Source organism: Rosa chinensis, chromosome 4, assembly GCF_002994745.2.
Source record: "Rosa chinensis cultivar Old Blush chromosome 4, RchiOBHm-V2, whole genome shotgun sequence".
Classification (NCBI taxonomy): domain Eukaryota; kingdom Viridiplantae; phylum Streptophyta; class Magnoliopsida; order Rosales; family Rosaceae; genus Rosa; species Rosa chinensis.
The window spans coordinates 32,603,402-32,626,852 of record NC_037091.1 but is presented as its reverse complement, the minus strand read 5'-3'; the positions used below and the strand labels follow the sequence as shown (position 1 = coordinate 32,626,852).

At 37.5% G+C, this 23,451-nt stretch overlaps 2 protein-coding genes and 1 long non-coding RNA gene across 3 annotated transcripts; 1 reads left to right on the top strand and 2 right to left on the bottom strand.

Moving 5' to 3' along the window:
- The first annotated feature begins 696 nt into the window (after positions 1 to 696).
- On the top strand, positions 697 to 2,187 carry LOC112195725. The gene is made up of 3 exons (XR_002934740.2): positions 697 to 831; positions 1,288 to 1,441; positions 2,005 to 2,187. It is a non-coding gene; the product is annotated as an uncharacterized LOC112195725 (long non-coding RNA).
- Positions 2,188 to 14,614: 12,427 nt separating this feature from the next.
- Positions 14,615 to 15,696, bottom strand: LOC112196863. Its single transcript, XM_024337326.2, has 3 exons — positions 15,631 to 15,696; positions 15,298 to 15,523; positions 14,615 to 14,904 (listed from the first exon to the last, which is right to left on the bottom strand). The coding sequence occupies exons 1-3, from the start codon at positions 15,694 to 15,696 to the stop codon at positions 14,696 to 14,698; spliced, it is 501 nt and encodes a 166-aa protein (XP_024193094.1). The 3' UTR covers positions 14,615 to 14,695.
- Positions 15,697 to 16,441: 745 nt separating this feature from the next.
- LOC112199138 (uncharacterized protein At2g29880) lies at positions 16,442 to 17,481 on the bottom strand. The gene is made up of 2 exons (XM_024340189.1): positions 17,140 to 17,481; positions 16,442 to 17,041 (listed from the first exon to the last, which is right to left on the bottom strand). Exons 1-2 carry the CDS (start codon positions 17,479 to 17,481, stop codon positions 16,442 to 16,444), a joined length of 942 nt encoding a protein of 313 aa, XP_024195957.1.
- Positions 17,482 to 23,451: the final 5,970 nt, after the last annotated feature.

Sequence of the window (23,451 nt, the reverse complement as noted above, 5' to 3'; positions counted from 1 at the left end):
GGTTTGGGTTTAAATTTTTGACACAATTATTAAATGGGTTGGGTTTGGGTTTGTATCTTGCAACACGATAAATAACTTGACCCAACAAGAACCCAACCCGACACGACCCATTGACAGCCCTACCATCGATACCATCTCAATCTCAGCCCCAAATCTCAGTGACTCAGTCTCAGCCCAAAATCTCAGTCTCAACCTCTCTTTCCAGTCTCGATCTCCAGTCTCAACCTCTCTCTCCAGTCTCGATCTCGATCTCCAGTCTCAACCTCTCTCTCCAGTCTCGAAAATCAAACTCCTCCTCCAGCTTTAGAAGTTCGTCGTCGCCGTCGATTCTCCTCCAATGAGCCTTGATGGTCTGCACTCTACCGCATCAATATCGGTTAAAAGGAATACTCTGGCACAAATCTTAGCTGGGATTAATTTCGGTGAGTAATCCTCTTGGGTTTTTTTTCCTTTTTTTCTTATAAAGTTATGATCTTTCTGGGTTTTTTTTACGTTTTTTGGTGATCTTTCTCGGTTCATTAATTTCTGTAATACTTAATTTTAACTGCATATCACATTCAACTGTAATACTCATTCTGTCGCTTTTCTTTCGAGTTTCGAATACAACCTAGTTGCTTTTCTGAGTCTTCAAGAAGACTAGTGATAATGATTAATTATTGAAATTGTGGGTTTTCCGATTTCTGATAATGATTAATCAATTATCAACCAGCTGAGCAGTACCCAGTCTATGCTTCTGAGAAGCCAGCCAGCAGTCTTGTTGAATTGTTCAAAAGCATGCACATTGATGAAGAAGAAGCCGCCCCAGTTGAAAATGGAGATCTGGATCATGAGGTACAATTATTCAACTGATGGATTGTTGAACTGAAGAGTAGGGGAGCTGATTCTGATTTGAGTTATTTGCTTACAAAGTTATGAGTATTTTTTTTGGTCACTTTTGACTTAAATTTTGAGTGCAAAAGTAAAGAGAAAATCTTGTGACTTCTTTATGAAAATTACTCTAGAGACAACTAAAATAGCAAAGTAACAGAACTTGCAAATCTGCAACTTTACCTTGCCTAGGCTTTTTCTTTTATCTTTTCCTCTCTTTTTGGGGAGAGTATCAAGGCAAAGTTAACATTTTGTCTTCTGAAAATCACGTTGTAGTTTTCTCAAGTTTTAGATGCCGCATTAGGATGTTTTATGAGTAATTCAATTAAACATGTTAGATATATGACTTCTGTTTCAGCATTTCTTGTGTTAGTTTTCTTTAATATTTATTGCGCTTTAAGGTATTTGGCTATGTTACAGGAGTTAGAGGAGAATGGAGAAGATCAAGGTGAAGTACATACCATTGAGGAGGACTCAGACTCCATGAATGGTGTTGTTCTTGTGAATGGCACCCAGGAGGAAGAGTAGCCTACAGATGCTGAGAGAAGTTCATCAACATAAAATCAATCTTCATGTAAGATGAATGTCTTCTTTATGAAATATTTTGTTTTAAATTTTCATTAGTCGATGTGCCCAGTCACTCATAGATGGTTCATCTTGTTGCATGATATGTTCTTCGTAATTGGGTGAACGTCTTCCTTTAAAAAATTAGTCACTCATAATATATAGTTCATCTTCACTTGAAAGAATTGTGGAGTCGGATGGATACGTTCTTCATATTTGGGTGTTTATTCTTAATTACTTGCTGGTTCCTTGATTCGAACATTCTCATAAGTTAAGAGATCATTTGGGAGTTGGGCAAATGATTTTTTCTTTTAAAAAAAAAAAAAAAATTGAGGCCTATTCATATAAGTCTATCCTTTCAGTGGTTTATCCAACAAATTAATGTTGTTTGAAATCTTACATTCATTTTGAGTCCCCTAAAAATGTAGGGTCTTCTATTATCATGCGGGTATGTCATGTTCTCTACATCTTTAACCCTACTTAGCTTGTTTCCTCCCCATAAATCACTGTATTTGCTTATTGTTTTAGATATATGACTTCTTACATAAGTTTTCCTTTCTCTTTTCTTTGCAGGATGACTTGTAAAACGTTCCAATGTACAACCTGGAACGGTTCCCTTGTAGTTTCCATTAGGATAGTTATATTCTTGTGATACTTTACAATTTATATATTACAACACAGTGACACACCTTATATTAGGTTGCCAGAAAGAGACCCATCCAGGGGCCCTGTGGCTGCGGGTGGCCTTTGATTTTGTAGCTAAATGAAATCTTTATCTTGATCACATGTAACATATACAATGATGTGGTGTTGGGCATTAGAAAAGGAAAAAAAAATGTTTCGTATTTGTTTTTCAGTGGAAATAAACGTTTGGGCCCGAAAAAGCCCGAAAACCGAACCGGCCCGAATGGGTTCGGTTTCTGTCGGTTTTCAGTTTACAAAAAGACCGAACCGGCCCGAACCAACAGTTTCGGCCTTTCGGGTTCGGTCTCGGTCTCACTAATTTTCGGGCCCGGCCCGACCCGAGCCCAGCCCTAATTTATAGCCAAGGATGTCATACTTAAATTTTAGTGCTTGGATAAAGGTAAATGTGACAATTATTGTTCCTTTATATTGTTATTCTTTAACTAATATCTTTATCTATAATTTGAGCATATGAAATTGGTTTTACTCTTATCGGTGAGGTAAGATTTATTATCATAGTTTTCTTGGTATTATCCTAACCTTCGCAGGAATTGAAATTCATGATGAGTCCCTTTTATGCAAAGCACACATTGTCTCACCTATGTGATTGACATACCATATCCAATATACATGGTGTACATGTATTTTATTACATACATGATTGAAGTTTGCAACAATCAGGGGGAGAGTCTCATCAGGGGGAGCATTCAAAATTATGCTACCAATGACATATGCGCGTTGTACTCTTTTTCTCTTTTGACCAGGATTGTTTTTATCCCACTGATTTTTTGTTACTTGGCAAGGTTTTTGACTAGGCAACATTAAGCGCGTCCAACACCATATCATTTAGTGGTGGACATCCAAGGGGGAGTGTTATAAATATTATATATATGTGGCTGTCTACTGTAAATACTCATTAGTTACGTCCTTATGATGTAAAATCTACCCCTATATAAAAGGGTCTAATGAGAATGAAATACACACTTCTACCTCCTCCTACATTTTGTTTCTCTATTCTATCTCTCTCATATTCTCTAGTTTATAACAATATATATATATATATATATATATATATATATATATAATTGTGCTATTAACCTAGCACATGCAGCTCACATGAGAAACCAACTTGGGCCAAGCCCATCAAGTGAAAGCCAACATCAACAATACCTGGATCCAGAAAGTTATCAAGTTATCCTCCAAATGACTCAGAGGTGGCAATGGATGGATTGAAACACTGCAACCCATTAGTGACCAAGGTCCTCGGTCCAGCAATTGATCAGCAGCAGCTGCCGAAGGAGCAGTGATTGTGTACAGAGAGCCTCCCCTGATCGGTTCCATATGGAATCTGCCTATGACTGACCAAGCTTGAAGAAGGATACGAACCACTGTTGGAGCGTTGAGGGACCGATCAGAGATAACAAAGCCAACAACGCGGGTTTCATCAAGATACTCGAGAGGAATCGGCTTGAGTTTGAGGAAAAGATCACCAAAGTGATCTGGGGAATGGTTGGAAGTGGAACGATCTGACATATTCAAAAACCTAGGGTTGTAGTCTGTGAGAAGGGTTTGTAGACTGTGAGAAGGATGAGAACGAGAGTTACTACAAAACCTAGGGATTTAAAGGCATGCAAGAAGATAGGGGAAAGACACGCGGACGTTGCATGCAAACAGTTTTGACAGGGGATGAAGAGAAAATTAACAAAAAAAGGAACAAGTATTCTAAGAAAAACCCACACTTAAGCAAGTGTAACCAAGAACAGTCCAGGTGTTACTTCTTGGAATGATTTGATGACAGGTAGAAAAACGGATAGAAATAGAAGGAAAAGTAATGATGAAGGTCAAGATTTCAAAGAAATAAAAGGGTAAGGGGCAAGGGGTTTAAGAAAAAGGAAGAAGATTGAAGAACCTAGAACAAAAACTGCGGGAGTAGAGCACTATGAACAGTGCGAAAAGTTCACGAAGAGCGAGAGACTCTCAAACAAGAGAGAGAAAAACATTAAGATCAATCCTATTACACCTACATATTGGAATACTCTTTCTTAAATTGGTTAGATAATAGTTACTCATGATTTAGATTCTCCTTTTCCTAAGATCCTTTTCATTTGTTACAATATTTGGCATACCAGGAATCTTTTAATCTATAGAAATATTAGAAAGGAGGCCATTCATGTAGCTTATGCTGCTATTAATATGGTGCTTACGCTTCTGCTACAACCTCAAGCAAAGAGACCCTATAGATCAGTGATGATTAAATGGCATCCCGTCCTCACGATTTTGTTAAGCTAAATTTTGATTGTTCAGTTTATCAGAACAACCAAGGTGCGGCTGGTTTTATTATTTATAACGATCAGGGTCTTCCCATCTTAGCTTCTTCAAAACGATTAGTTTTTTTTTTTAAGTGTCAAAGACAACTACAATCAGAGCTAGTCTACAGGCTGCTGTTCTATATGGTTTTTCTAGAATTAAGGTGGAAGGAGACTCAGTTGCTAATTGATTGTATCAACAATAAGATTGTTGTGCCTTGGCATATACAAGTTCTTGTTCAAGATATCAATCACTTGGCTCTTCTTTTTCGGGATATTGAGTTCAAACATTTTGGAGGGAGGAGAACTTTGTGGTGGATGTTGCCAATTTATGCCACTCGATTGATGTTGCAAGTTGGAACCAAGGATTGCCTCTTCATGCTCTCAGTGCTTTTAATTTTGACTTTTAAGAAGTAGGTTGTTTTTTAAATAAAGAAGTAGGTTATTTTAAGTGGTTTGTTTTATAATTTTATTTTTACCATCCAAAAAAAAAAAAGGGGTCGTGACCACTTACCCCATTTTAGCCCAAAAATTGCCCACTTACTCCACCAAGAGTTTTTTGACCTCATTTACCCAATCTAACCTATAGTGACAGTTTTGCCCCCTATTAAACTCTATCCTCTCAGACTCTCTCTCACACTCTCTCTCTCTGCCGCGCCTCACCTCCGGCTTTGCTCTCTCTCTCTCTCTCTCTCTCTATCTCTCTTCATGTCTGCAGATCACCTGCTGCAAATCCCTCTCTTACTTGCTACCTTTATCGGCGAGGCCCAAGCAACCGGCGATCCCACCGGCTCCGATTGCCGCAACGAGGACCGGTCGCCATCGTCTTCAGTCTCCGATTCTCTCGGCGTGTTGAAAGTGATGACCGCCGCTCACTTTCCTCCTCCAGCGTCGTCCTCGACCGGTTTCGATTCCGAGTTCGAGTCCAGAGCTGAAACCTACTGAAAACGACGCCGTCACCGAACCAGACTCTCTCTCTCTCTCTCTTACTGCCATGGCTGTTCCGGCACCCCACTTTCAGCTTCAGGCCAACCTCGATCGATCCACCTCCGGCGTCACCAACAACCAAACCACAGATCCACAGATCCAAAGCCCACAGCCACAACTCAGCCCCCAACTCCGATCCGACTCCGAACCCAAGCCGAATCGACTCCGCTCCAACGTGAAACATGCTCCGACGACTGCTCACAGTCCGGTGGGTGCCCAGATCAATTCCTGGGTGCCCAGATGTTTTTTTTTTGTTTTTTTTGGTATAATGAGATTTTTTTTAATTTTTTTCCGGTATCCTGAGATTGCAATGTAACTGTGGGGTTTGTTTAATGGTCTACTGGGGGCAGTAGACACATTATTGGCCCCCAGTAGACTTTGATACGAGGGACATGGATCACTATAGTGTGGTGTTTTGATAAGTTACATGTTGTTTTCAGTGTATTAAAGTCAAATTATCTGTGAATCCTACAAAATGGTGCATTTTTGATGGTCTATTGGGAGGCAGTAGAGACATTGGACTTTGTATTGGGGGGCAATAATATGATTATTGGGAGGCACTAATATAATTATTGGGAGCCAATAATATGATTATAAATTGATCAATTGTGCCTGTAGTGTATTCATTTTGGTTTTGGGAGTTCATACAATTCACTGGACGGCAATAATATGATTTTTGGGAGGCAGTAATATGATTACTGGGGGTAGTAATATGATTACTGGGGGGCAATAATTGCCGGATTCCGGATTCCAGTCATCGGTCATCGGATTTCAGTTACCGGTTCCCGGAATCTGGTAATTGGTCGCCGGAATCCGGTCACCTTTCACCGGAGTCCGGTCACCGGTCGCCGGAGATCGCGCCGGTCACTGGTCACCGGAGCACAGCAAGGTGGAAGGTGACTTCTCTCTCTAAGTGAGAAAGAAGGAGAGGGCAAAAAAGTCTCAAAAAAAAAGAAAAAAGAATTAATTGGGTAAAGGGGAAATAATCCCTTAGAGTGTTTTGGGTAAATGGTAGGGGTGTGCAAAACATGGTACAAACCGGCCAAACCGGTCAAAACCGACCGATAAATATGGTTTGGTTAAGGTTTTTTAACTTTAAAAATTGAAAATCGGTTCAATACCGAACCAAACCATTTATAAACTGGGTTGGTTTGGTTTCTATTGTACTTAAACCGCGAAACCCGAACCGACCGGTATGTTTGAAACATAAGAGAAAAAGTTTATATATATATATATATATATATATAATAAATATATATTCATTTGTCCGGTTTGTTCTAAATAAGTTCTAAATCTCCAGTTATAACTTTATTCTCAAATGATATACTATCATATTGAATTTAAGGCTCAAAGGCCTAAAACCTTAGTATATAATCGCTACAATTTTTTGATCATTTCATATCACATCTCTGATCTTTCAATCTCTCATTCTTTGACCTTTAATACTATCATATTAAGCTAGTATTGATGGCTAAGTCATTAAATAAGTGAATCACTTTGAATCTAATTTAGGTTTTAGTTTTGGACTATATGTTTTGGATTTTAATTATTGAATTTTAAATTTAGATAATTTACACAATTTCAATTCTTGAGACTGAATTTTTACTATGAATTTTTTTATATAAATAGCATGTTAATATTATGTAGGTGAAAACCGCCTAACCGACCAAACCAAACCATCTTTAATTGGATTGGATTGGGTCGGATTGAGATTTTTTTTTTTGATGACCGGTTTTCCAAAATGCCTAAACCGCTCACTTTGGCATAGAGATGGTTTGGAGTCAAAACCGATCCAACCCAATCCGTGTGCAGCCCTAGTAAATGGGGTTAAAAAACAGTTGGTGGAGCAAGTGGGCAATTTTTAGCCTAAAATTGGGTAAATGATCATTTTCCCAAAAAAAAAATTAAAGAAATATTTGTCATCAATTACAATTACCTGTCATCTCTCTTTCATGCATTCAATAAATCTTTGGTTTCCCCAAAAAAAAAAAAAAAAATTGCATTTACCAGTATTAATTCCAATGAAAATTATAAAACGAGATTGATGCTCATAAAAGGAATAAACAGAAACATAAAAGATCAAAGTGGAATTATTGCTCGCTGTATTAAAAATGAAATCTTTATTAAAGAAAATTCATACAGACTTTTCTAATTTTGGTACAGAAGAAGGCCATCGTCTACAAACTACAACTTATCTACAAAATTGCCAGTGTACATAAACCCAAGTGCATCATTCCCAAACATGAACAACCAGATTAGTATCATGCCCAACCAGGGAAGGCAATCAGCATTCAGCCACCACCTTGCGCTTGCTATATTCGTTGGGATAGACTACAAGATCAATCACCATAAATTGAAGTCTTGCAGCTTTTGCACCATAAGCATGGCTCTCCCAAAAGGATGGTTCAATAACTCAACCATACGCACAAATCACATCCCACATCAAGAGCTTGAATACCACTTCTCCAGGCTAAATTTAAACATCGTTAAAGCACAGAAGGAATCCCAACATTAGTAGAAAAATCCTTCCCTGAATTCTTCCTTCCATTGGTGTTGAGCTCAAAAGTATGAAAAGGAGGAGGGCACCATTCTAAACCAACACACAGTTTTCCTTGGACCAATTACTTTGCATACTCAATAATACTGCACTGCAGCCTATTTAGGAGGATAGAATTCTCCAAGCTAAATTTAAACCTCGTTAAAGCACAGAAGGAATTCCAACATTAGTAGAAAAATCCTTCCCTGAATTCTTACTTCCATTAGTGTTGAGCTCAAAAGTATGAATAGGAGGACGGCACCATTCTAAGCCAACACACAGTTTTCCTTGGACCAATTATTTTGCATACTCAATAATACTGCACTGCAGCCTATTTAGGAGGATAGAACTATAGAAGGAGCATCGAACACAACAACTTCACATTGCTACTGCCAAATAGACCACAAAAAGTGAGAAACCAAGGAGTAAATGTAAAATTGTGAACTTTAGCTTTCAGATTAGCAGCTAGTAAAATCCAAAGATATAGAATTAGAGAAAGAAACTTACAAGTAAGCCTGCTCCAACTTTGAAGAATCACATCAGTGTTATAAATGGTTTGAAGGTTCAGTGTGCAACTTCCATCCAGCACTAATAGGATCACTATAATCATCTGCATACTCAACGATTAGTAAGGAATTTTCAATGACACACAGGCCACAACCCACAAGAGCTTGATTCTTGCAAGTTTCCCCTTCTGCTTCTAATGCCTTGTTGTTATATCAGTTAGGTGCAGGCTGCCCTAGCGGGTTTGCTTGTTGTCTTCTTTTCTTGTTCCTAATTGAAAAAAAAAAAAATTTCTTCTCCACTCACTAACACTACCAGGCAATTTTTTTTTTTTTTTTTTTTTATTTCATTTTCCCTTACATGTCATAGAGAATCTTCATTATAAACAGTTGAGGCAAATGGGTGCCCAAAGGACAAACGTGGTCGGCTGGAGTACGTCGATTCTACCTGAAATTTTGATCTAATGCAGCTGCATTACTAAATTCAACATTCACTAGTTTATTGAAATCACTGAAGAGTAAAAAGCAGTCTGATATGTAATATAGATAGAGAAATCACAAGGTGTACCAGAAGACTTGCAGAAACTCACAAGCCAATTCTATGAGCAAAATTTTATCGCTATTGTTGGATTATTGCAGGGATATGCTATTTGAAAATTCTGGGTCATGCCTCATTCCAAGTGCGGCTAATGATAATTCAGTGAATATGTATCCGAGGCGAAAGCATAGATAAATGTTGAAGCATTTATAGATGATTATATGTGGATCACAGCGAATGATCCCCGACAGCCACGAGGATGACAATTAAAGAAGACTACATTACCAGTTAGCATTAGAGTGGTCAATGCAGAATAGTGGCAAAATGAATTCATCGTCTAGCTTCTACAGAACTTTAGTTCTGTATGCCGCTTTTACTCCCAAGACAGTATCATAAAGTTCATTGTCAAATATTCCACAAAATGCAATTATTAGAAATGCATCTGAAAACATAACCCAAAAAGACAACGTCCTGAACAAATGTAATCTTGCATATTCCACAGTCATCTTGCATAATTCTTTTTTGAGTCTCGCAAATGTAAATGTCCTCTCACTGAGTCTTCTCGACAAACGTGTTGAACGTCCTGAACAAAGTAAATATCTATAGAGGTCAGCATTCACTCAGTAGGGCCAGACCTTTTTAACTTATGTAAATAATACAAATAAATTATCCAACAAATGTTGAATGTTTAATGCATGCATGAATGCGATGCCAACTCAAGCTCAACTCGTACACATAGTACGTTTCCTCCTTTGTTAGTCATCTTGTTTGCTCATGATCTTCAGACCCGAAACCCGATTAGATCATTTTATCAACATTCTTGGTTGAAGGGGAATACTTTACCCAATTTGTGCACTTGTGGGCCGATCGTAGATCCTGAACGCCTCATGACACCAAACTCTACTACAGAAAATAATTTTTTTTTCTATTCAATTCATCATCTGGATACCAATATTGCTCTTATCCTTCCACATGCACTACCTTCAAATGCATACTCCCAATGCCAATCCATGCATGATGTATGCCAAATTGAATATCAAAGCTCGTAATATAACATTCAACACATGCTTTTATATAAAGCAATAACATTCAATATGTAATTCAATCAATGGCAAATAATTCACCGATTTCATTGGTAACTATTTAGAATTTATTAGAAAAGGTTTCCCGAGATACCCTACCTGAAATTCAATCTTTAACTGCAACGCTACTCAAAGCATTACATTCCAAATTGACCTGATCAATCAACTCCAAAGAACCATCGATCATTTAGAAATATGTTATTTTCCTCATTGGGTGCAACTTCCTCGAAATTACTAAGGACACCACCTAATCATTTCTTCCCAATTATTCCGTACCTTTGTTGAGATTGTGACAATGCATTAGGGGCACCACCTAAGACAAATCATAATGTCTAAATTTTTGTTTTGGTTTCTTATTTTGATTCAAGCTTGAGTAGCTGACGTACTTGGCTTTGTAAAACAACTATGCTACTCTTCTCACACAACCCGAATAGGAACAACTCAATTCTTAGGTTCATCCAGTGCCCATTTCTTCATCAAATCAAGTCTCAATTCAACCCAGTTCAGTTCCAAATACTGTTCATAAGATTTGTAATTATTAACCAAACAAAAATGATATGACTATCCACCAAAACACAACTTCACAGTAACCAAACATAACTCGATAGCCCAACATTGGATTTTGTCTAACTCAACAAGTTCTCAGGTTTCAGGAACAAGAAATGATCAACTCAAGTTTAGAGGGTCGGAAATTACCCGAAGAACACCAAAACTACCTAAAAATCAGTGAACCCGAATTGTACACAAAACTTCAAAATTCCAATTCCTCGAATCTGAACCAAAACGAAAAGTCAAGAACACAGTCATGTAGAGCTCGAAAATTAGATCACATTTCATAACTCACTTACCATCAACGGTGACCACAGTAGCCGGAAAATGCTTCGAAAGTGTTGGAACCACCGAAGTTTCCCGGCTTCGATTCTCCTTCTTAAAAAAATTTCTGTGCAAACCAAATCCACGGGGACGTCGGCAACGTTGAGAACGGGTCAGGTCGCCGTTGTAAGAGATCCGAACTCGCTTCCCAGTATATGGTCTCCTGGAACTGTAGCCAGCAAGTCTTGTGGGCTAAGGAACCCTTCTCTAGTATGCGTCTGGTCTCTGGTATACAGCTGTAGGTACTTGCAAAACTAGATATGTGCCTGTTGTGGTACCAGATAAAGACCCTCCGACAATCAAACCAGTAAATTACTCAGAGAAATAGGCTAAGAGAGGAAGATATATGCTACTAGAGATGGTTGATCATGCCATATAAGGAGATGGCGTGTCGAGGTAGAATGGTCTAAGACTAGCCAAACCCTTGGGTATTTGAGTAAGGGAAAAAAATGCAAACAGTATCTAACATTTGGCCCATTAGTAACTTTAGTACCTGACCAAAAAAAAAAAATATCACTTTGGTACCTGAAGTTCGGACCCCAACCCAACTTTAGTACTTGAAACACTGTTAGCCGTTACGGCGTCAGACAGGTGACATATATTGAAGGGTAATTTCGTCATTTCATGTTTTATTCATTATTTTTGTTTCTTTAAGCATTTTTCCTCTTTCTCTCCTTCTCTCCCTCTCTCCCCTGTTCTTTATTATCTTCTTCTTCCCTCTTTCCAGATCTTCATTTTCCTCCTCCTCCCTGCAAATTGGAGTGAGTTCCCATTTTTACCTAGTCTTGAGTCGATTGAAATTTACACAGAATGGGGTGGATTATCATCATCATCATCATCATCATCATCATCATCTTCATTTCCCCTTCTGTACCAACCAATGCAAGCAGCACTGGCAGCCATGGCAGCCTACTCTGTGATACTCTCAGCTTACTCATCCCCCACTCTCTTCTCAAACGCCTAACCCCCGCCCAACTCTCCACTCCGCCTTCCACGCCGTCTCTCTCAAGCTCCCCATCAAATCCCAATCCCATTCCATGTCTCTCGCCGCCGCCACCGCCGCCTCCCCCAAGCCCCTCACGGTCGTCGCTGCCACCAAGAAGGTCATCGCCGTCCTTAAGGGCACTTCAACCGTCTAAGGTGTCGTCACCTTGACCCAAGACGATGACGGCACTTCGTCTTGCCTTCCTCATCAGTTGCTTCCTGAATGCTTAATTGTGTAGCAGAATTGAATTGATATTGCAACTGTGTTTTTTGTATTGGGTTTCTTGGGCTATTGTTTGTTACTCTGAAATTGGTTTTTGTTACTGTCGAAGGCGTCTTCAATCTTCATTTGAGCTGCTCAGCTCTGTAATTTGCTCATGTTTCTGGGTTTTGGGTGTTTAATGATGCGTTTTCACCATTGGTGGTAGTTGAGTTTGTGTGTAATTCTCGTTTGCTTTAGCAAAATGCTTACTTGCTTGTTCTTGATTATTACATGTGAATTGTGATGGGGCTGCAGTTGAGATTTTGGGTTATTTTTGATAATTTTGATTTAATTGTGGTTATTCTCCTTCAAAACGCTTTGATCCCTATGATTTTTGTTGTTATCTGATATCTCTTATGCCTTTTTTGCAGTCATAGCCTTATAGAGATTCTTGATAGCCAAAGAGGAGCCATCATTCTAGTTAGCAAAAGAAAAGCCGCGAAAAAAATGCATCTGTTGCATCAGTAAGATCTTGATTATTGCAATCAAAGTCTGAAGAAACATTGTTGATGCTCGTGGTGGCTCGCACAAGGTGAAAGTACTGGTTATGCTGAGACTGAGAGATGGAATGTGGAGATAAATGACAAGAAGTTGAAACAAACATGGAATTGATTTATGATGATCTGAGGGTGATGAAGAATGGGTTGTAAAAGAATGGAACTTCATGGAGAATTGATGTTCATAAAAAATCACGTGCCTTTAAATAATGCAATTGCCTGATGTGAAACCCATCATATGACAGTTATGAGTGATATGATAGGGTTGGTGCTGAGGAAAATGAAGATCTGGAGAGAGGGAAGAAGAGGATAAATGGATAATAAAGAATAGGGGGGAGAGAGAGAGAGAGGAAAAAAGTTTAAAGAAAAAAAATAATGAATAAAACATGAAATGATGAAATTACCCTTCAATATATGCCACATGTCTGACTCCGTAACGGCCAACAGTGTTTCAGGTACTAAAGTTGGCTCGGGGTCCGAACTTCAGGTACCAAAGTGATATTTTTTTTTTGTCGGGTACTAAAGTTACTAATGAGCCAAAGGTCAGGTACTGTTTGCATTTTTTTTCCCTTTGAGTAAATAGAGTTGGATTATATTCCCTTACTTACGCTATTCAAGGTTAACTCAAATACCACAAGCCGTGATAATAGCCATATATACGCCCAACCCTTCCTTATTCAGGAGATGACTTTCGGGGTATTAATATATAGTCATTAAGGACTCTTTTCTATTCGGGGTCTTGTATATCCTAAATCTGGCGTACTAGATACCGTATCTGGGTTGTGTATCCATAATTGATTTCCTTGCATATGTGGACACAGTAAGAGATATTATGCTTTACAGTGCATATAGTTCAGGCATCCTTTCCGGATGTGGACACATTAAGAGATATTATGTAGAGATATTATGCTTTACACGGTATCACGACCGTGGGCCTCGTTATGGGCTTATTAATGAGAGGATATTTACCAGTAAGGGCCTCCCTTAAGGATGATTAAGAGAATATTCTTTGAAGTGGGCCTCCCCCGAGGCTTACTGTTTTACAATGGATATTGTTTAGGCATCCCTTCACAGTATACTGTCATGACTGCAGAGCATATACGCATGGAGAAAATCCATGTCCCCACAGCCGTCGTAGCTATTTGGGTCAGAGGAGACTTGGTCTGTTTGATCCGACTTATATATAATCGAATCTAAATGTCTAGATCAAGCTGTGATTAAAATGAAAGGCCCAGATGTAGCTGCCTCTAATTTTATTTTTTAAAAAAATTGGATAATACCAACTTCCAAAAATCAATAAAAACAGCTTGGCTGTCCAAAAAATCCTCCACAAATTTCTATGAACTTGTAGCAAAATCTAGTTTAATTTTGCTGGCTCAAAAGAAAAACTTTGACAAACTAAAAATTTTGATAATTTTCAAGCTACAAAGACTATTAAAATAATAGAAATTTAAATTAAAATAGTCACCATGGGGGTAGGAGTGATATCCTTTGATCCTCTTTTAAAAAAGATTTTTTTTTAAAATTAAAATAGCTACAAATTATTTTTCCTTTGAAAAATAGAAATCCAGGGGGGTGTATTGTATTTGGATTTATATTGATTTTTTTTAAATACTTTTTCAAAAGTCTATGGACTCTATAAAAAGTTCATAGACTTCTATTGATTTCTTAAAACCATTGACTTTTAGCATAGACTTTTTATTGATTTATAAAAATCTACAGACTTTATATGAATGACTTCTATAGATTTCACAATATTTACAAAAAAAAAAAAAAAAAAAAAAAGAAGCTAGTTTATGAGTCAGAGAATAGAATACAATGTAGTAGCTATGTTAACTAATGTCCATTAGCGTAAAAATCAGAGAAGCTCCAATAATGTTATGAAACAAACGTATAAGAAAATAAAGGAAAAACCTCCAAATGTAATCAACCAAAAGGTACCAAAAATAAGAGACGGGAAAAAAAAAAGTTTCATGCTAAAGAAGCAGACGTCTCTGAAACAATGATATGATTTATCCTTCTCCTTCATTTTCACTTTCTTCATTGTTATTGTTTTCATTGTTGGCATTTGGTTGGGCATCTATCCACATATGAGTAGCAATACTCATTCTCCATTCATTAGCATTTTCTCTCTGCTGATCTTGGGTTTGAAAATCATCCCATACAAAATTATCTTCGTGATTGTCTATCGGATCTCCTTCTGGTTCGCGAGGAAATTCATCTGAACGGCATTCCTGTCGAAGAAAATTGTGCAGTCCTGCACAAGCCAAAACTAGCTCTGCTTGTGTCTTATATGAAAATGGTGGTGTTGATTTGAAGATTGTGAAACGCGACTTAAATATTCCAAATATTCTCTCAATTACATTCCTCAAAGAAGCATGACGAAGATTGAATAACTCAATTGCATTGACAGGATGGTTTCCTTCACCACCAAAATCTTTGAGATGATATCGAGTACCTCGAAATGGAGCTAAAAACCGGAGTCGATTTGGAAATCCGCAGTCCCCTAAGTAATATTTACCTAATAATAAAAAAATATATATGAAATTAGCATGTTATATCACATAAATTGTAATAAGTGTTTTGAACTTTTTTTATGCAAGTAAAACTATACCTGGTGGCACTTTGAGTCCATTTCGTCTAGAAATTGCATCATTCAACACTTTTGAGTCATGAGCGGAACCCTCCCATCCACTAAGTACATATATGAACTGTAAATCAAAGTTACAAGCTGCTAATACATTTTGTGATATCTTCCCATGGCGATTTCGATATCTGCTAACCTCACGTCCAACTACCGTTGCTGGAATATGTGTGCCATCTATAGCTCCGAGGCAATCCTGAAACAATGAAAAAAGATATAAAATAGTTGAAAAGAAAAATGAAATAATATCTTCATTACTGTATAATGAAATAAATAACCATCCATAAAAGTTGCATTGCTTACCTTAAAGTAAGGATAAAACCTTGTACTTTCTCTTATGTTAGGTGGCACGGACTCAGGTTTAGCCATAAACTCCGGTGCTATTATATTCAAGGCCTTCAAGACTTTGTTGAAACTTTTGCTAACAGTGAAATGAGATCGCTCAAATATCAGCCGAGCTTCACTGTATCGATTGTTTTGGCCGACAACAAGTAGAAAGGTTGCGAGCATTTCTTCAACACAAATGTGTCTTGTATCCCGCAAAGGTGTTTTCACTTTTAGGATGCTACATAATTTTTGAAAAACGTCAGGATACATTCTATACACCTCTCTAAATATTTGAGGGTCTCTGTCCAATATTTTGTGCATATATATGTATCCACTTGATGTCACTGGTCGCCGAGTCAGTGGACGTCTAATGCGTTCACCAGGTATGCTGAATACAAGGTCGTATAACACATAAACCACTGCTTGTATTGCCATTAATAATATCTTAACAACCTCGTAAAACTATTCTTCCTCTTCATCAACTCCATACATGTCCATTTCAGACATTGCTAATAGAGAAAGCACCTAAACATAAAAATGTCACTATTCATATTAACATTCATTCAAAAGCAAATCAAATATCATAAATATTCAAATAAAAAAATAAGTTGTAATCCATCACGCACAAGTTTAAAATCATTCAAAACAAGCTGCAATTCAAACAAAATAAAATCAAACTCCCTAACTTAAAATTAATAACAGAACATAGCCTATTGCTTATTAGGTGTCGCTAGTGGAGATTCACCCAAACCTATTGCATTTGTTTATAGGTGATCCAATTAAGTCGCTATTCAGGAGTCATCTTCAAGAAGAAATCTTGCTTTGCTTTAGTATTAAGCAAATCAAGAGCCATAAAGCAAGCTTCATCAGTTAATCCTGGAGTCTCCTTCATAGCATCCAAAAGGTCACTCTCTCTTGATTCTCTCTTCTCCATTAAGCCACAAATTTTATCAAAACTTGTGACAATTTTACCAATGCCACTTGATAAGTTTTCTAGAACCTCAACCTGACCAGTAGCCCCTTTTGAGCCACTATTATTTTCATAGTCAGTTCTACTCCGTTTTCCTTGAGTCCTGCTATGAGGTGGAGCTGGAGCATCTATAGTGGTACCTTGGGAGGGTTGTTGTGAAAGAGATGGTGAGTTTTCTTGGTGTGATGACTCATTTTCACTTTGTACAAACATGTTAGTAGTTCGATCAAAAACTAATCCATCTATGCCACCAATTCCCCAAGATCCATTTTCCTCCGCTCCAAATGTTGTTGCATCTGTATCATCACCTAGATTGATTGAGCCCATTCCAGTTGCAGTTCCATTTCCAACTGCAATTTTCAAGTCCTCATAGTCTGGAAAAGTTTCTGACCGAAAGTGCCCATGCGTTGGATGTGACTAGTAGGAAAAAAAAAAAAACAATTGTCAATATGATGATAAACATTTGAAATAATTATAAATCCAAATTAGAATAAACGAAAAGGCAATAAGCTCACCTTCAAATAATCTGCCCATACTTCATCATCAGTAGTGAATCTTTTTGTGATCGGATCCCACCCAAATCCAGAACTATGGCGCATAAGCTGAGAGTAATTGGTGTATTGTTTCTTAAACCATTTCACTCTGCTTTGGTAATGACTAAAAGTTATTTCATAACCAAGTTTTTCCTTAAGTTTAGGAAGTAGCTTCGTCTCTACTGTTTGTTTGCTTATCACACCATTAATATCACGAAATCCAAGTTTGGCGCCTTCAACCATAAGTTGAAGCAAAACGTTGCTTTCTTCAGTGTTCCAAGTTTTGTAATCCTTTCTTTTACCATTCCCTTGTGAATCTCCCATCTATACGATTGTGTAGAAGTAATCATACATGCAACTTTTATCAATCAAAACATTATAATTCAAAGCAATGTATGTACAACTTTGAAGTATCAAAAGCCATGAGAAAATGAGTCTTCAATAATAATATATAAAAAATAAAAAATAAAAGTATAGACCGGAAAAAAATTACAAGACCACTTCTGTGTCCTCTGTTTGTATCAATAAATTGTTGCTTCTTATGAAGTAAGAAAAATATCTGTAGTTATATGTTCCTATAGTCCGATCTAAAAAATAAGAACGAAAACAAACTAGAGATTAGTTTAGAGTGGACCTGCAACTTATTTATCTTTGACTTGTCAACACCAGCCCGAAACAAAAAATTTCAAGCAGGTTAGCATGTTCTATATTGAAATTTACTGCAATTCACAAGCTTAAAGTACTACTATTGTTGTCTAATGCGTAAAAGTGAGGGAGAGAGTGCTAGTCATGTTTTTGTGCAATGCACAGCCACTCACTTAAGATATAGAGATTAATGATTAATGGAGACCTCACCTACCCTTTAGTTAATTCCCTTCCCTCACTCAGTAAGGGCTTAGGCTATGTAATTTAATATTTTAATTGATAGCAAAAGGCTGTTCATATTGATTATTACCCAGACAACTTCTCTTTGATTAATGTTTCTTTTTCATAATTCATTCAATTACGCACATTGTTTAATCACCCTTCTTTGTTTTCTTTCAGTAGAATCACACACACTTTAGTTATAGAAAAGAAGGTCTGGCATGCACACAAAAAAAAAAAAAAAAAAACCACACACACACATAAATACCATTCGGCTTATCTATCCAAACTTAATAGCCACAAGGGCAAACCAATAGCAAATTAAACAAAGAGAACCAGGCCAATATAGGACGGCAACAAGTAATAAAAGAAACCAAAAACCTAGAGAGAAGAAGAAACAGACGCAGCAAACAGCAGAAGAAAAGGAACTTCTTGCAGAATAGTCTAATAAGGATGACAATTGCAATAACAACAATAGCGCAAGACGTAGGACTATGATCAAACCGTAAAAGCATTAAGCGTATACGTATAGATGACAAATTTGGGTTTTAGGGTTTTAGGAGTAGATGATAATATTTGAGTTATTAGGGTTCCAAGCATCACAATTGAAAAACAAAAAAAAAAATCAAATTCAACAACAACAATGAACATGTTAGGTATTAGAAGTTGATACCACAAAACATTAGAGAAAAGACAACAAAAAATTTAAGAAAGAGAGATGATGGAGGACCAACCTATTCGCGCGTAGAGAGAAGAACTTTGATAGACTTTTCCACGCTCAAAATCTTTGCTCTGATGGCTGGAAAAATATTGGAGTTTGGTATTTATACTAAAGACTATAAAGTCCATGATTTTCTAATTCCATATGTATGAATGATATTTTGAATACCCCTAAACTTCTATTCATTTTTAAAAGTCCTAATTGAATACCCCTAGACTTTGGTGGAATTCATAAAGATTTTTTAAAATCCTAATTGAATACACCCAGACTTTTATGGATTGTTAAAAGTTTGTATTCAATACACCTAGACTTTTAAATTCCATAGACTTCTTTAAAAATGTCAGTAATTCCATATACAATACACCCCCCCCCCCCCCCCCCCCCAATTTCCAATATCTCACACAACTATATATTGACATGTTTATACCTAATATATGGTAAGTATTGCCACCGGAGAGTACATCTCGCAGGCCAGTCAAGAATTCCCGAACAGCTCGCCAAAAAATTTACTTGGTATATTTTTCCTTGTAATGACATGGGGCTACTCGGTATATTTTACTTTGCCAAAAAACAAGTTTGTCCTCCTTGGACAAGTTTGAAGGAATAGTTGGATTTGAAACCCAACGTAGGCCCTTACTTTTCTTGCAAGACCACAACATTCCAGTCAACATCTCTATAACTATACATCCTAATGCCCAAATGTCTGATGGCTTTCACTGTATGTTACTGAAACCAATTTCAAGACGCCAATACCTTGTGGTGCCTTAGGGAGAATACTTTTTTTGAGCACTCGTACGTTGTCAATCCAAAGTCTGCTATCTTAGCCATAAAATTGACATGGGAAGTCATGCATGCACAAGAAGAATGTTATTGGACTTTAGGTCACTATATACAATATCCTTGCCATGAATGCATTAGAGACCTCTAAGGCCTCGTTTGGTTTACGGAATTGAGGACTTTGGTAATTCCTTTCCTATGTTTGGTGGGCACTAGGAAATGAACAACTTTTTTTTTAGAATGGAAATATGGGGAAAGTGGATCCTCCCATCCTACTAAGGATTCATTTTCCCTTCTACTTTCCTAGCATTAATTACATAATATAGTTACATTTATATCCTCATTGAAAATTATTATCGACAATTTTATTCAAAAAGTTTATGAGATTTCTATAATTCTATATTTTAATACATGAAGATATAAATGGAATCTTAATATAATTTAGCTTATTTTCCTTGCACAAACCAAACACTAAAATGGAAAAACACATACATTTTTTTGTTGCTTTCCCAACGTTTCCAAACAGTGGAAAGGAAAACAAACTTCTCACTAGCTTTCCTTTTCCATAGGAAATACAAAGGAATTGATTTCCTTTCCATCAACCAAACGAGACCTAAGAACTAACTTAGGGGGAAAGTATTCATTTAAGAGTCTACAAGGTTTTTTTTGTATTTTAAAAGTAAATGGGTATTCAATGGAGATTTTAAAGAGTCATTTAAATATTGTTGTATTTAATTAAGATTCCATTTAAATCTCATGATATTGAAAAATATTCGAATTGTTAAGGATTTCATTAAATACTAGATTGTGGCGGATTTTATGGTGCTTTATTTATTTATTTATTTTTTTGAATTGGGGTTTGGAACGCAGCCTAACTTAAAAATAATCCAACCACTTTGCAAAGGATTTTGATGGACTGTTTCTGTCTCTTCTCCCATCTAATAATTAATTGTTTTTATCACTATAGTTCTAGAAGTCTTAATTCTTGTAGCTAATTAAGGCCACTTTTAATGATATTGTTAAGACGATACATACACATGTGTTTGTTTTGTAAAATCAGATAAATTTTGTCTTTTTTTTTTTTTTTTTTGGATAAATAGAGATGGGCTAGGAAATGACCAAACCTCTATTGTACTTGTAGTACCCCAAAAATTCGTTTTTGATTTATATTTTTTAATTGAAATCATTTAGGTGTTGGTTTGTGCATTTACTCTTGTTGGTATGCCTTCTTTGATTTTGCCGGTGAAGTAAATGTATTTCGGACAACTTTACTTAAAAGAAGTTTGATTTTCGAGGGGGTCAAGAGTCAACTTTTTATTCATTGATTTTCTTGGAAAGATTTATTCACTAATGTCGTAGAGCATGTCGATATGAGTTACTAGACACACGGCACGCATTTTTTCAAGATTGTTTTGAAAAGTTATGGTCGGCGGAAGATTTTCTATTTTTAGAAATTTTCTTATAAATAGAAGAAATTTCGGGAAAAAAAAAAAATCAGAAATTCCAACTTTCCAAATCCGAAGAGCTTCATTTTCTCTGTCTTTAGAAACCCTAACCCAACCCGCTAACCAGTTGACCCGACCCAACTTTTTCACCTCCGTCAACGAAAGGCGATGCTACCTACCCAAATCTACTCATCACTGTCTCCTCTTCCTCCCCCTGCCACTCACATCCACCAGTTTGCACTGTATACGGCGGATCGATTGTCAAAAGTTGAGGCAGAGCCGACAGCCGACCCGATTAGATCTTCGTTTTCCGGAAATGTTGCGGCTTGAAACCGGTTGGGTTTTGAAGATCTTTGCTATCACACCCCGAATTTCGAATAAAGAAATTCGAATCCGAAACGCGATAACTTAACATGCACAAGAAAACATTTAGACAAATTTTCATTTAAACTAAGCAACAAAACAATCTAAGCTCACCAATGTCAATACTGACTCATTCTTTAGAGTCACATATTACATTACCGAGAATTTACAAATTAAACTGAACAATAATTCAATAAGTAAATGCACCCACCACTCTCACTACACAGCGGAAGATTAAAACTAGGACAAACTACTGTTTAGTCCCTGAAGTATGCCTTCATTCTCGTTTCAGTCCCTGCCTTTCTAATTTAATCCCAAAAGTCCTTGAACTCACAACTTTTGTCCAAACTAGTCAATTCCCTCGAATTCTTCCGGTAGCTGGATGACGTGTCAGTTTTCCTCCTTTTTTTTTCTTCCCCCATTTCTGTTTATCTCTCTTCCATCAAATGCTATGTCTGTGAGAAGCTCGTAGTTCAGTTGCACCACCAAGTTGAGAAGAAGAGAGTTGAGGTTGAACCCAAGGAGGTAACTTTATGATCTAGGTTTTGTTTCCAATGGCCTCCTCCACATTCCTCCACCAAGAAACTCCCCGACGACGAACCCATTTTCTCTTCGCCCCCTTGCTTCCCAAACTGGTCGGTTCATTCACCATAATCAAAACCTTGTGCTGAGGTTTCAGAATCGGAACATCCACCCATCATGGAGGTGAATTTCAGCTCCATGATCTAGTTCGTCAGCTTCTCCATGTTGCCCATTGTGGTGCTCGAATTTGGGGGATTTTAAGGGAATCAAAATATGAGTGGTCTCTCTCTCTCTCTCTCTCTCTCTCTCTCTCTCTCTCTCTCTCTCTCTCTCTCTCTCTCTCTCTCTCTCTCTCTCTCTCTCTCTCTCTCTCTCCTTCTCCCATCTCAACAGTTCTGCCTTGAGCCAGCACATCATCTCCCTCACCTCCTCCACCTATGGCCTCCTCAACCCTAACCCACCACGGCCGCCCATCTCGATCAAACCCTACATCATCACCTGGGCCCCAACATCATCACCACCATCGTTCACCAAACTAGGAAGGGGAGGGTGGCTATAAAAATTCAAGAAATCCAAGAGAGGAGATAATCGATTAGTTCTTGAAATGGGCTTTTTTTTTTGTGGAGGATTGGATCGAGATTGTAAAGGACGATCTGGTGACGTGGGTGGAAGTAAATGGATTGCGCAGATGAAGTTCGTAATATCGGAAAACGGCTTGATTGGGTCTGTCACAGGTGGAGACTAGAGAGTTTGAGAGAAAAGTGGGAGAGACTGAAATAACTAGATAGACGCGAAGTGAGGAAGATTGAGGAGGTGAAGAAGGAGAGATAAACATAGAGAGAAGGAAAAAAAAAAGAGAGGAGGAAAACTGACACGTCATCCAGCTATCGGAAGAATCCGAGGGAATGGATTAGTTTGGACAGAAATTGTGAGTTGAAGGACTTTTGGGATTAAATTAGAAAGGCAGGGACTGAAACAAAGACGAATGCATACTTCAGGGACTAAACAATAGTTTGCCCTTAAAACTATGAGTACCCTTCAGCTTCGATGACGGTTACTCGAGATTCAAACCTGCACAATAACCCTACACCATAGAATAGTGCACTGGGTTAAGACAACAAACCCGGTAAGCTTTTGAATCTTGTATGAGTAAACTCAAATCAATTGACATAACTGACATGAATAATAATTATTCAGTTCAAGGATAAATCAAAACGATCATATCAACACCACCACTTTAATAGAAATCCAAATCTCACGTATAAACCAAAGAAAGAACACCAGAAAGATTCTCCAAAAACTACGTTCTCATGATGCAGTAACATCGTTACCACCATGACGGTACGCTTACAACAGACTATGCACTCATGATGCAGTAACACAGTTACCATATTCACGATGCAGTAACACAATTACCATACTCATGATGTAGTAACACAATTACCATCATGACGGTACGCTTACAACAGACTAAGTACTCATAATGCAGTAACATAGTTACCATCATGACGATACGCTTGCAACATGCTATAGCTCTAACTGAATCGTAACCAATCACCCGACCAAAGACTTGGTATCTAGATTTATTACACTCAGGTTATC

Coding starts and splice junctions, on each gene's coding strand:
- LOC112196863 (XM_024337326.2), bottom strand. CDS start 15,696: ATGGCTAAACCTGAGTCCGTGCCACCTAACATAAGAGAAAGTACAAGG. Junction 15,524..15,630: donor GGTTTTATCCTTACTTTAAG/GTAAGCAATGCA, acceptor TCATTGTTTCAG/GATTGCCTCGGAGCTATAGA. Junction 14,905..15,297: donor TGGACTCAAAGTGCCACCAG/GTATAGTTTTAC, acceptor AATGCCGTTCAG/ATGAATTTCCTCGCGAACCA.
- LOC112199138 (XM_024340189.1), bottom strand. CDS start 17,481: ATGGGAGATTCACAAGGGAATGGTAAAAGAAAGGATTACAAAACTTGG. Junction 17,042..17,139: donor TATGGGCAGATTATTTGAAG/GTGAGCTTATTG, acceptor TTTTCCTACTAG/TCACATCCAACGCATGGGCA.